Source organism: Humulus lupulus, chromosome 3 (genome assembly GCF_963169125.1).
Source record: "Humulus lupulus chromosome 3, drHumLupu1.1, whole genome shotgun sequence".
NCBI lineage: Eukaryota > Viridiplantae > Streptophyta > Magnoliopsida > Rosales > Cannabaceae > Humulus > Humulus lupulus.
In genome coordinates this window covers 267,066,482-267,080,483 of record NC_084795.1, presented here as the reverse complement: position 1 = coordinate 267,080,483, position 14,002 = coordinate 267,066,482, and the positions used below count along the sequence as shown (strand labels likewise).

The window sequence follows — 14,002 nt, the reverse complement described above, 5'->3', positions numbered from 1 at the left end:
AGGGTATATTTGCATTGTGTACGTATTGTGAGTGAGACCCCAGTGTTATGGAGATATATTTGAGATGTGTGGTCCGAGACGATCCTAGTGAATGGATTAACGGAATAGTCACAACAGGGTCAAATACCCGCTCGGGGTGAGCCGAGGGGTATTTTGGGAATGTAGTATGTATTCGAGGTTGATCAAGTAATGGGTAATTATTTAGTGATTATTTTGGTATGTCAGGATTGATTGGGAATTTATAGGGCAACTCGAGGATTAGCGGGAATTGTGGCGAATGATGATTTTTCCCTTGGGGCCATTAAAGGATAAGAGTATGCTTAAGGGGTGTTTTGGTCCTTTGGCCAAGGGATAGACCCAACCTTAGAGTGGCTCGGTCACTTAGAGACTTGAGGAAACATTCAGAAGGAAACAGAACAAACTAAACACTCAGACTTTCTTCTCCCTCTCGTTTTCTCTCTCTCACCCTCTTAGTTGGGGTTTTGGAAAAATTGAAAGGAAAGGCTAGGAATTCCTTGAATTCTTAAGGTGATAGATGAGGAATTATAGCTGTGAATTGGAGCTAAGATTGGGATTATGGCAGGCTGAGGTTAGAGCTAATCAACTGAGGTAAGGTAAATTCTTTAAGTTTTTCTGAATTTTCTGTTTAGTTGTAGAGAGAGGTAGAAATTCTGATTTTTGAATTTCTGTTAGGGTTTTGGTATAGTAGTTGGGATGGTGGTACCACTTTGGGTGTAGGATTGAGAAGTGGAGGCTTAATTTTGGCTTTAATTTATGTTTAGGGTGGATTTCAGTGGGATTTCCTTGAGAAAACGCAGTAAAAGTTATGGAATTTCTGAGTTCGCGAGGTCACGTCGCGGTGCTACTCTTGGAGTGTTGCGGCCCGCATGAACTCAGAGTCCTAGGGGGTTCGCTGAACTGCCTTAGCACTGTGGCGCTAGGTAGTTTGCACTGCAACGCGTGTCTAGGGAAAAGAAGGCTTGGGCCCTTTGACTTGTAGAGGACCGCAGCACTTGCGAGGGGCATCGCAACTCAAATAGAGGACATTGGCCAATTAAGGGTTTTAAGCTCGGGAACTCAAACCTAAAGGCTCAAGAAGGATTCTACTACCCAGTTTAGTAGAATTCGAGGTTCCGGAGGTTAGAATTACACCTTGAAACTTTTGAACAGTCTAAGAGATTGATTATTACCATTGTTGTTTGTGGCTAGGTTATACTGCTAGGGCTCAGGGATAGGGATCGTGCTCGGGACTTCCATATGCTAACTGCTTGGGACTTGAGGTAAGAAAACTACACTCGAGTAGTGGATGGGGCTTAGACCCCTGTTGATGAACATATTATGTTTGTGAATATAACTGTATCTGAGAATATCTGGGTAGGCATACTTGTATATGCTGCCTTCAACTACTTGTTGTGCAATGCGTATTTGTGATTATATCTGTTTAAAGGCTGGCCTAAAGGTGTTGAGGGCCGATAGCAAGCGTGCGGAATGCAGCTTGACCTAAGCGTGCCGAGGTTGGCTATAATACCAGAGGACTCAGCCTAAGGGTGTCAGACCTGAACATTATTCAATAAATAGAAGTGTTGTTTGCACTTAACTAATTGTATTGGTTGATGAGATTGGATTATGTGTCTGATTGAGCTGAATATTACTATTAAGCTTATTGCTCATATCATGTTGTTGATTGCATCTATCGATCTAAGTTTATTGTTTATATAGTGTTGCTTATTTGTGCTTGTTGATTTAAGTTTTCTTGCTGAGCCTTGGCTCACGGGTGCTATGTGGTGCAAGTAAGGGAAATGGATAGCCAGACCAGCCATGAGTTGGAGAGCTTCAGGGGTGGTGTGTACATATGAAGCCTACTCGATCGCCACGACCGGGATAGCCTGGGAGGAACTAGGGTTGAACCCTGTTTTGCCGCTTAGGATGACTAATTTGTATTCCATTTATCTTTTATCAGTCTGTAACCAGTTTTTGGGATCCCGTGTATAAACTTAATATTTTAATGAAAAATAATCATTTTGTTGACCAAAATTTATAATACATAACCTTGAATTAGTCTTTAATTACACTTTTAAGTCCAAATGACTTGTTTAGCGAGTTAAGCACTATTTTATATGCATAGTGTAATGGTCTTGGATAACTAGGGCGTTACAACTTGGTATTATAGGAGTCTAGGTTTAAGGGTTTTTGAAGACTAAATGGGCATGTACACTCACCGCTAAAGATAATCTCGACTCACGGTTTGGTTTCTAATGACATGATTATGTGATTAATTGTTTAAATTGAACCTATGTGTCTTATCTACATACTAGAACAGAGAGCATGATGTATATAAATGTATTTGGTGGAAATAAGACTTGATAATTGTTGCATGAACATTATACATTTGTTCTTTGATATGCATATTGTGCGTGTGGCTACCGTGTTGTTTGGCATGCTTTCTGGATAAGAATATCATGAATGATAGGTTAAGTCGTTGACTGTGGACATATTCAGAAATTATGTATTTAAGGCAGTCAATTGGACCTGACATTGTTAGTATGGGGGTTACAGATGATAACTGGGGATAGAAGCCTTCATCTGCCCCTGGAATTGGTAGCAGATGTTTGCTGGCATGAAAGCGAGACTGTAAAATCAAGAGAAAGAGATAAGATGGTTGAGATAGTGGGTTCTGTCAGGGAACGTTGCTCCGTATGTTATGACGGCAATGGCACCAGTTATGGTTCAACCTCAGGGTGGAAATAGATGGGAATTATTGTGTGAAAGATTCCAGAAGCATTATCCTCTAGTTTTCAAGAGAGGCTTGGATCCGTTAAAAGCTGAATAGTGGATGGGCATGATTAGCTCCATCCTTGACTATATGGGAGCGGTAGGCAATGATAGAGGGGCTTCTGCCATGTATATGCTGCGCGAGGATGCCCGGAAGTGATGGGAAGTGGTATCCTAGACCCGAAATGTTGTCATGATGGGTTGAGGGAAATTCAGACCGTTGTTCGATGAAAGAGACTATTGTGACGCAGTTTTCACTGCGAAGAGCAATGAGTTTTTGAACTTGGTTTAGGATAGTAAGACAGTGATAGAATATGTCAATGAATTTGATGGGTTAGCCAAATCCGCTTTTGATTTGGTACCAATTGATGTTTACCGAGTTTTTCAGAATCTACAAATATATTGAGAAATAAGAGCTAGAAAGAAAGGCAAAGAAATGAACAAGATCACGATTTTTTTGTGGTTGAGGCGTTAATGAGCCTTAGTCCAAGAGTCAATAGTATTGAGCTTTAGAGAGTTTAGTAATTTAGGTTTTCTGCAAGTTCAGCAGCGTTTATGCGTACATACAAAATCAGATCCCTGCTAAAGTGCACAAATGACCTTATTTATAGGTGTTCATGTAGCTTGGGCCAGACTAATCCTGGCCCAATAAGGGTATAAGCATAAGTTATTTATAACAGAGCTATAATACAAGCGTGTAACATGATTACAACTTGTTAATCTAGGCCCACTGGGCCGACTTAAGCATGGTAGAGCCTTACAGCTGCCCATTGTACGTTGATACGGACCACTGTGCGTGGGCTACCAGGGGGATTCGTGGGATATGATTTTTCAGAGTAGTGGTAGTACCAATCCTTAGGAACATCGTACGTTCCATGCGTATCCCTTTTTGCAGGTTAGTTAGGGAGATCAACTGTCGGACGTCTCGGGGACACGTCAGTTATACAAAGAATTGGTCTTATTCTACAGGGACGTATGGTCTGGGTTCATTTACTAAGGTTCAGATTCATTTACTCGGACCCGAGTTTATTTACCAAAATGGACTTCTCCCGGAGGATGGAGATTGGGTGCACCCCTGAAGGTTGTTCGGGCCTACGTCTCAGGTCCGAGCTCTTTACTATGTCTGCGATTATTCGCCAGTCATTGGACCTAGGACGGGTCTGGGCCCCTGGTTTCTAAGTATTTGTTGGGCCCTGACCTCTCTTGAGGGCCTATGAGGCCCACTTGACAATGTCGCGTGTTCAAGGTGGAAAATATGCCATGTGCTCAAACAATTTTGGGTACTGCTGCAACATGACTGAATCGAATTCCCAAGTTTCCTCTTCTACAACACTATTCCTCCATAATATTTTCACCAAGGAAATAGCCTTATTCCTTATAACCTTATCACTTATATCAAGAATCTTCGTCGAACGCTCATCAAAAGAAAAACCTCTTGCAAACCCATTTTATCATAACTTAGGGCATGCGATGGATCTAACACATACTTTCAAAGTCGTGACACATGAAACACATTGTGCACCCTGGAAAACAATGGTGGTAAAGCTACCTTATAAGCCACACTGCCTACTCTATCTAATATCTCAAAAGGACAAGCATATATGGGAACTTAACTTCCCTTCCTTACCAAATCTTTTCACATAGATTCCTTTCTGTGGTTTCACACAACAAAATACATGGTCACCTACTTCAAACTCAACATGTCTGAGTTTTAGGTCTGCATAAGATTTATGTCTACTCTGAGTTGTGATCATTCTAGCCCTAATCTTTTGAATAGCCTCATTGGTATGTTGAACACCATCTGGCCCAAGAAGCTTGCTTTCTCCCAGCTCATCCCAACAAATTGGAACCTGCACTTTCTTCTAAACAACATCTCATAAGCTACTACCCCGATGGTAGACTGATAATTGTTGTTATAGGAAAACTTAATTAGTGGCAGGTATCTGCTCCATGATCCTTGAAAATCTATAATACGTTGTTCAACATATCCTCCAAAATTTGGTTCGTTCTCTCAGTCTGTCCATCTGTCTCTGGATGATAAGAGGTACTAAACTTTAACCAAGTTCCCATTGATCTCGGCAAAATTTCCCAAAAAAATGACATAAACCGAGCATCTCAATCACATACAATGGAGTACGATGTTCCATGCAACCATACTATCTCGTTCGTACAAAGTTAAGCAAATTGATCCATGGAAAATGCCATGCGTACTGGTAGAAAATATGCGAACTTTGTATACCTATTCACTATTACCCAAATTGCATCGTGTTGTCTTGTGGTCTTAGGTAACCCTATCACAAAATCCATAGATATCTCTTCCCATTTCCACTCTGAAAAGTTTCAATAGTTGTAGCAATTTTGCTGGTCTTTGATGTTCTGCCTTGACCTGTTAACAAGTTAGACATTTCGTCACATAATCCACTACATCTTTCTTCATTTCAGACCACCAATATAATGCCTTCAAATCATGATACATTTTAGTGGTCATGGGATGAATTGAATATGGTGTAGTATGGGCTTCCACCAAATTCTCCTTTTTAAGTTCCTCGTTGTCAGACACAAAAATACGTCCCTTGTATTTTATTAGCCCGGTGTCTAATACAGTGTGGTCAATGGCATTCCCATTCTGGATTTCTTGCTTTTGTTCACTTAACCTCTTATCTGCTGTCTGCCCTTCATTGATTCTTTTGAACAAGGTAGATTGCAGTGTAGCCTTAGCAAGTTTCCCTGTGATTAGTGTTATACTTGCTCGTTCTATATTTTATAGAATCTTCCTAGATATTCCTTGTAAAGGAGAAATAATTCATGGACCTCTGTGACTAAGAGCATCAACTACTACATTTTCCATATCGAGGTGATACATTATCTCGCTGTCATAATCTTTGACCAATTCTAACCACCTTCTTTGTCTTATGTTTAACTCCCTCTGCGTGAAGAAATACTTTAGGCTCCTGTGATCGGTATAGATTTCACATTTCACCCCATAGAGGTAATGGCACCAAATCTTCAATGCAAACACCACCGCAACTAATTCTAGGCTGTGTGTCGAATACTTCTGTTCATAATAAATCAATTGCCTCGAAGCATATGCAATCACTTGACCAAACTGAATCAGTACACAGCCTAACCCTTACTTTGATGCATCATAGTACACCACAAACTGTCCTCCATCTGATGATAAGCTGAGTACTGGTGTTGATATGAGTCGACTCTTCAGTTCCTGGAAGCTTCGCTCACACTTGTCTGACTAGGTGAACTTTAAATTCTTTCTCGTTAGTTCCGTTAATGATGTAGCTATCTTCAAGAACCTTTCCACAAATCTCATGTAATAATCTGCTAATCCCATAAAACTTCTGACCTTAGAGGCATTCTTCGGTCTTGGACACTCCTTCACTGCGTCAACCTTATCAGGATCCTCCCTGATTCCCCCATTAGTGCCAAAGTGTCCCAAAATGAAACCTCAAACAACCAGAACTCTAACTTATGGTACTTAGCATACATCTGATGCTCTCTCAATTGTTGCAAAGTTAAACGTAGGTGCTCCTCATGCTCCTCCTTTGTCTTATAATACACCAGTATATCATCTATGAACACGATGAAAAACCGATGTAGATACTCCTTGAAAACCTGGTTCATGAGGTCCATAAATGATGTCGAGGCATTTGTGAGTCCAAACGACATTACTAGAGACTCGTAATGCTTATATCTAGTTCTGAAACCTGTCTTCGGTATGTCTTCATTCTTGATTCTAAACTGATGGTTTGTTAACCAGGGATAATCTTTTAAGATGTCATCTGCAGCTGGCTTCTAGTCTCTGTCCTATTTGTGAATTACAGCAAGAATGTCATGAACACTTGTTTTTTCAGTGTCATTTTTCTCAACAGGTGAGAAATCGTGTTGCTAGTTGGCTGGGCAGAGAGGTTTGGCCTGTGCATTATCAAGGCTGGCTTGAGTGGATGAAGGGGAAACCGAAAGGTATTCAGCAGAAAGTCTTTGCTGCTGGTTTAGCAGCCTCTGTTTATCTGGTTTGGTGGAACAAAAACCAGTGCTTGTTCAACAACTTTTCTGTTTCTGTTAACAAGGCTATTGCTCCCGATCGAAGATCAAATTTAGAAAACACCTTTGTCCCCTGAAGCTAGTCAAATAGATCATCAATCCTCGGCAATGGATATATGTTCTTTATCATAACCTTATTTAGCTCTCGGTAATCGATGCATATCCTCATGCACCCATCCTTCTTCTTGGCGAATAAAACCAGTGTGCCACAAGGAGAGTAACTCGGTCTGATAAACCCTAGCTTGAGTAATTCTTCCAACTGTGTCTTGAGCTCTTTCAATTCCGCTGGTGCCATTTTGTATGGTGCTCGAGATACTTGTGCTGCCCCTGGCATAAGGTCTATCACAAACTCAATCTCCCTATGCGATGGTAACCCTGGCAACTCTTCTGGGAAGATGTCGAGGAATTCAGCAACTACTCTCGTTTCTTTAGAACTCTTATCTGCTTCTTTACCGTCATTGACCATGTTCACTAGGTACACTAGACACCCATGTTGCAACACCTCTCAAGCCATCATCGTTGAAATAATAAAAGTTTAGGGTTTCTTTCCTATCAAACTTTGATGTGTATTCAGTAAGAGTGAGACTCCCTGAATCCAGTCGGGTGAATTCATCCATCTTTACAGCTATGATGACAGAGTTATAATACTTGTCGTTGAAAACTTGTCTGAACCCATCCCAACCCATTTGTTGATGCAGTTTTTCGCCAACAGTGTATTACATAATTAGCTGGACTAAACTAGTGCTTAAGGATAAATCGTAGTAAGAATAATGACTCTTAAGGATGCTTAGAATGAAATAATAAGAACACTCGTTCCTTTTTACGTGGTTCGGAGGCTAAAATCCCCCTAGTCCACGAGTCGATATTATTACTGTATCTTTCTCTATATTTCAACAGAGTATTTATTTTACACAGAAAAAACCCAACCCCTTTTCTATCTAAGGTCTTGGTATTTATAGAAGAACCATCCAAGGATAGGTGCAGGGGTTATCACGTGGATATCCATCCTATATGTGACTTGTCTTCCACAAATGATGAATATTACAATATATGTTAAGGTATGGTCTAATCATAGGTCATCTGGCATAGACAGACATGTGATGTTTGATCACGCACGTTGATGTTGCGTGTTCGAGAATTCAGGGGTAACAGACATGTAATGCCTGACCACGCACATTTATAAATAACGTATCCAGGTTTATAAAGACTCCTGGATATGGCAGATTGTCAGGGTACCACGACCTGAACATAATGCCAACTCGTGCCCAGGATGCTGTGTTTTATATCCATCTCCAGCTCATACCTTAATGCTTCGTATTCCTTAGCTCGTGTTATTACCTGGGGGGTCGCACTGCCTTCGCAGAGGAGATATCAACTTGTGGGTCCCTTAGTACTATTCTTAGCTAGGCAGCTGTAATCGAGCTGCATAAAAGACCCAGGCTAAATATCAGGGCGTACATTTGCCCCCCAAGTCCCTGCTCGTGTCTTATGACATCATTCTCTGACTGACACGGTGGGGACTTTTAAACTTCTTTGCGATTACCCATGTTTGTTCATTACCCGAGTACTGAACACGTGGAATGCCACAATTGGCATCTGTTCAGGTTTTGAGGGTTGCATTAAATGGCATGGCCACCTTTTTATTGCCGTTTAAACTTTCAAAACATGACCCTCGTATCCTGTATTATCTTGATCGGACGGTCCACGTTTCTTTAGGCCTATTACGTATAAATAGGGCTGGCAATTTTCAGTGTTCATCACCTTCCATTCAAAACTTTTCCTAATTTTCTCTCTTCTGAACTTCAAAAACCCTTCTTCCTTTTCTCATAAAATCCCAGAAATCTGCCACCAAAACCTTCGGAAACCCAGTCACCAAGGATCTTTTCAGGAACTCTCCTTCTACGTTGCTCATTCCTTTAGTCGAAGAACACACGTTAAGTTTTCTATTTTACTGGAACTTTTCTTTTACTGGTTTTTGTGTATTTCTCTTCTTTCTTTATCATGCTAATCTGCACTTCACCGCCATTAGCATTAGGCTGTTTCCAAACGTTTTTGGTACATAGGTTTTGGTTTAGGTTTATTGAGTAGGTCCTAAAATATATCTAGGATGGTGATGTTCATAAATTGGGTAAATCTTCGGGTGATTCCTAGGTAATTTTTAGAAAATATCCATTAGGCATGTAGGAGATGAAATGTTTTTAGGGTTTGACATTAGGTTGCTTAGGGGCTACGCTTCTTGGGAGGTTTTGCACTAAACTGTTCCCCAAGGAGGGTAGTGGCCTGATTTTCTGACACACGGATCCCTAAATATCAGGGGTCTGTTGGGAAACCTAGGCGCGTAGCATAGGTAGCGCGTGGCATTACACCGCGGGCTGATATTGCATCAGCTATGTGTTAGAACCCTCGGCCTTTGTTATTTCTTGCCTGTACAAAAAATTCTACGTCGCCCACTAAAAATTCTATCGTTCTTATTCAATAGGCGAGCTGATGGCACCCAAGAAAAGCGCGCCCAAAAAGAACGTAGCTGGCTCGTCGTCCCAGCAAACTCACAAGGGAAAGGAGGTCGTCCCCAATTCCCCCATTCCTGAATTCGACCCCGTGGTGGAGAAGGAGATCGCGGTCGCACCTGACGCATTTTTTGAGGCCGAGAGGATAGTCTCCAAAATAACAACCCAAGGAAGGGTCAACAAGATCATATTGTCCCACAACATCGAGGTTGGGACGGGCGTTCTCATCACCCGACCTCCCTTCGAGGGGGAGAGGAGCTGTGCACCACTCCATGACGATTTCGTGGCCTGGAGTGATGAACACTTAAAGGTCGGGGCCTTCCTCCCCCTTGACCAGTACTTCACTGACTTCCTCAACTATGTGAAGTTGGCGCCATTCCAGCTCCCCCCAAACTCATACCAACTGCTGGTGGGGCTGAAGTACCTTTTCTTAAAGCAGATGTGGGACGTCCCTGCCCCTGTGGACATCTTGTACTTTTTCTGCCTCAAGGCTATCCCAGACCAACGGGGAAGAGGCAACGGGTTCTACTATCTGACCCGCTTCCCGAAGTCACCCGCAGTGATCGAGTGGCCCAACCACCCCAACGACTTCAAAGATCAATTCTTTATGTCGAACGGATTTCGCAACTGCGAGCACCGATACTTCAACCTCCCTCGTAAGTTTCCTTTCCTTTCTTAGCTCGTAGAACTATTCTTTTCATACTTAGTCTTTTCATGTGTATGCTAACTGGAGTATCTTCATGCAGCCATTTTTGCGAGGACGGTCAAATCAGTGACCCTTGGGGGTCAATAAGATACCTTGGTGGGGCTTCCGCCCAGCGAGAAGGACTACCGCCAACTCATGTCTGACGACACGATGTTGGCGTGTAAATTAATTTCCGAAGGCCAGACTTTGGACTTGAGGAGGACGTGGGCTAATTTCCCGATAGCCTGCAAGCTAGCGCCCATCCCAGAGGGAGGCGCTGCTGCCGACGACGGTGAGGAGCAAGAAGAGGATGAGGTGCCGCTTGTTCGGAAGAGGCGAGCTGCTGAGGCCACCCGAAACCCTGATGCGGACCGAGCTCTATCGGGGGCATCAGCCGGTCCCTCCGGCCAAGGTAACCCATACCCTTTTAGGGATCTAGATAGGGCTACCGCTGACCTTAGGCTAGTTAGGTTTAACCCCAACCAGCTCGTACATCGCCACCCTAGAGATCCTACCTATAACACAACCTTACTTCAGTGTGTGGACCAATTAGTGGTACGATACGACATGGGTCATCCTAGAGGGACTGTAGTCATAGATAACACTCTATCCTTTAGGTCAGCCCTTTTTGAAGAGTATGGAACCAACCTTAGGTCGTGGGACTCCCTGTACCAGGGTATCCACGCCCCTCGACTTAGGCAATATGTAGAGGACTCCAGCCCTGAGCTAGAACCTGAGCCTGAACCTCCCCTAATCTAAGAAATCATAGATCTAGACTCCCCCTCTCCTGTAATGGTTCTGAGGTCGGAGGTCGTGGCAATAGACTCCTCTTCTAGCTCGGAGGGTAAGACTCTATAATATCCTTCACATGCACACATTATGTAGATTGATGAATTTGTACACATACTGACGTACTTTCCATTCTTTTTCAGGTGAGGAGATGGCACAGCGAGGGGAACCTGACATCCACTTGATGTTCCAAGAAGGGAGATCCAGCTCAGGTCCCCTTGTGAAGAAAATCTGGCTCTCATCAAAGAAGACACCTCCCCCGGCTGCGACTGTTTCCAAATCCCCTGCCAAGGGGAAAGGCCATGGCTAGGGAGCTCCATCCGCCGCAGCCCAGGAGAAGAAGGGTCTGGCCGCACCTCTTCCTCGATTTCCCTCAGCCCCTACTCGGGACCAGGTAGCACCAGCTGGTCTCCCAGCTCCGATAGTCCCCACCGCCACTATTCGCATCCCGGTTAACACCCAGGACTTGGAGAAAATTCCAGACACTTTTTGGGGGACTGTCTACGAGACGGCGAACCACGCGGTGGAGCACTTTTATAAGGCCAAGCCCACAGACCTGAGGGCGATCGAGGAGAGGAGCCCAGAGAATGTTATGGAATCAGCTCTGGGAATGAAGCTCATAGTAGGCACTTTCCTTAACCTGACACTTTTTTATTTTTCCCTGGCATGTGCCTAACTGGTTCCTTGCTTTTTGCAGGCGGTCTTGGCTCAACATCACAGCATAGCTCGGGCCAGGGCCAAGAATGATGAACTTAAGGCCGAGCTCCAGACTGCTCAGGCCACCTTGACTGCGACTCAAGCTGCCCTCGTCGCCACTCAACAAGGTGAACAAAGTGCCAATGCTGCCTTGACGGCGGCCCAAGCAGGCAAGCAGGCGGCAAAGGCCGCCTTAGCTGCGGCTCAAGAGGGTAAGCAGGTGGCAAAGGCTGCCTTAGTCGCAGCTCAAGAGGGCGAGTAAACAGCAAAGGCTGCCTGGGCTGCCCTTCAGGCCAAGCTCGCAGGGGCCAAGGCCAAACAGCTGGAGGTCGAGGCTGCTATTCAGGAGGAAAAGAAGGCCTCAACATCCTCCATGGAGAGCATGTTGTACCACTGCTGGGCCTTCAATCAGGATGGAAAATTCTCCTTCATGTCCTCCGAAGTGTGGGGGCACTACCTCGAGAAGTTCAAGGCTCGACTTCAACAAGAGCTGCCGTCTGAGACCGGGGAGGCCTCTGCCGCTGGCGAGCAAGAGACCGAGGAGGTGATTTCCTTAGAGCGGCCTGGAGGGTCTTAGATTTTATTTGTCTTCATTTATTTTACATGTTATTTTTTAGTAAACGTTTAGTACGAGGTTATTTTCCTTGAGACAATTTATCTATAATTTCAGTATCTAATTTTTATTTATTCCTTGATTTCCTTCTCATGCTTCATGACTTGTACGTTTAAAACCTTAGGAAATGACACTTAGGTCGATATAGATATTTTAATTCTGGCCGTAACCAAAAATGATGATTTATATCCAACCCGTTAAGTATCAGGCCTTGGACTCGGGGTTTTTAATTAAAAACTTAGTTAGCGTTAGTTTTTTTTTAAAAAAACACACTGGTTAATCAATTTTACCAACTTCTAAGTTTCGGAACCTGGTCGTATCCAGGGTTTTTATTTAAAACTTATTCTGTGTTAGTTTTATTGACACCTCATGTCTTTTAGAAAAACCCTGGTTAATCAATTTTACCACTTCTATGTTTCAGATCTGGTCGTATCCAGGGTTTTTATTTAAAACTTATTCTGTGTTAGTTTTATTGACACCTCGTGTTTTTTAGAAAAACCCTGGTTAATCAATTTTACCACTTCTATGTTTCAGAACCTGGTCGTATCCAGGGTTTTTATTTAAAACTTAGTTTGTGTTAGTTTTATTGACACCTCGCATTTTTTAGAAAAACATTGGTTAATCAATTTTATCAACTTCTAAGTTTCGGAATCTGGTTGTATCTAGGATATTTAATTAAAACTTAGTTCGTGTTAGTTTTATTGACACCTCGCGTTTTTAAAAAAAAAAAAAACACTTGTTAATCAATTTTACCATCTTCTAAGCTTCGGAACCTGGTTGTATCCAGAATATTTAATTAAAACTTAGTTCGTGTTAGTTTTATTGACACCTCGCATTTTTTAGAAAAACACTGGGTAATCAATTTTACCAACTTCTAAGTTTCAGAACCTGGTTGTATCCAGGATATTTAATTAAAACTTAGTTCGTGTTAGTTTGATTGACACCTCTCGTTTTTTTAGAAAAACACTGATTAATCAATTTTACTAACTTCTAAGTTTCGGAACCTGGTTCTCGGGTTATATGCCCCCCCAAGTAATCAGGAAGTGGACTTTCTAGGTTACTTTGGACCAACGCTACCACTAGAACTAACACGCAGATGAAACTATACAAAGATACAAATATACCATAATTTTTATTTCTTAAATTAAATGGCTTTTATAATCGAGCCTTACATAGACAGGTGGTTTGATCAATGATAGTACTTTTTTAAATGCATAGCATTCCAGGTCTGTGGAACTATTTCTCCATTAAGTCGAGCCAATTTGAAAGTTCCATAGGGCCCTTCCCCAGCTCGGACCTAAGGCACCATCTTTGGGGTCCTTGCCTGCTAAAAATACCCTTTGGAGTACCAGGTCGCCTAAACCAAAGACACGCTTCTTGACCTTTGAATTAAAATAAGAGTGATTTTTTGCTGATAATGCGCGAGCCGTAGCTGCGAATCTTCTCGTTTTTCATCAATTAGGTCGAGGGATGTGCTGAGTAACTTGTCATTCCGCTCCTGGCTAAAGGTTTAGAGCCAATGCGTGGTTATCTTTGTTTCGACGAGAAGGACGACCTCACTCCCGAAAGTCAGGGAGAACGAGGTGTGCCCCGTAGAATTTCGGTGAGAGGTCTGGTATGCCCATAGTACCTGCGAGAGCTGCTCATGCCAAATTCCCTTGGCCTTGTATAACCTCTTCTTATGGCTTGCTTTGAGAGTTTTATTCATGGCCTCGACCTGCCCGTTGGCCTGCAGGTAGGCCACCGAGGATAAGCTTTTAATTATGCCGTGTCTTTCACAAAATTTGGTGAAGAGATCGCTATCGAACTGTGTTCCATTGTCTGATACAATCTTTCTTGGTAGTCCGAATCGACAAAAAATATTCTTGACCACGAAGTCGAGGA

General features: G+C 42.8%; 2 protein-coding genes across 2 annotated transcripts; one reads left to right on the top strand and one right to left on the bottom strand.

Moving 5' to 3' along the window:
• Nucleotides 1-5,161: 5,161 nt before the first annotated feature.
• LOC133825665 (uncharacterized) lies at nt 5,162-6,453 on the bottom strand. Its single transcript, XM_062258579.1, has 3 exons — nt 6,272-6,453; nt 6,081-6,191; nt 5,162-5,456 (listed from the first exon to the last, which is right to left on the bottom strand). The coding sequence occupies exons 1-3, from the start codon at nt 6,451-6,453 to the stop codon at nt 5,162-5,164; spliced, it is 588 nt and encodes a 195-aa protein (XP_062114563.1).
• A 3,738-nt stretch (nt 6,454-10,191) lies between these two features.
• On the top strand, nt 10,192-11,767 carry LOC133825663 (uncharacterized). Its single transcript, XM_062258578.1, has 3 exons — nt 10,192-10,432; nt 10,953-11,080; nt 11,507-11,767. The coding sequence occupies exons 1-3, from the start codon at nt 10,192-10,194 to the stop codon at nt 11,765-11,767; spliced, it is 630 nt and encodes a 209-aa protein (XP_062114562.1).
• The last annotated feature ends 2,235 nt before the right edge of the window (nt 11,768-14,002 follow it).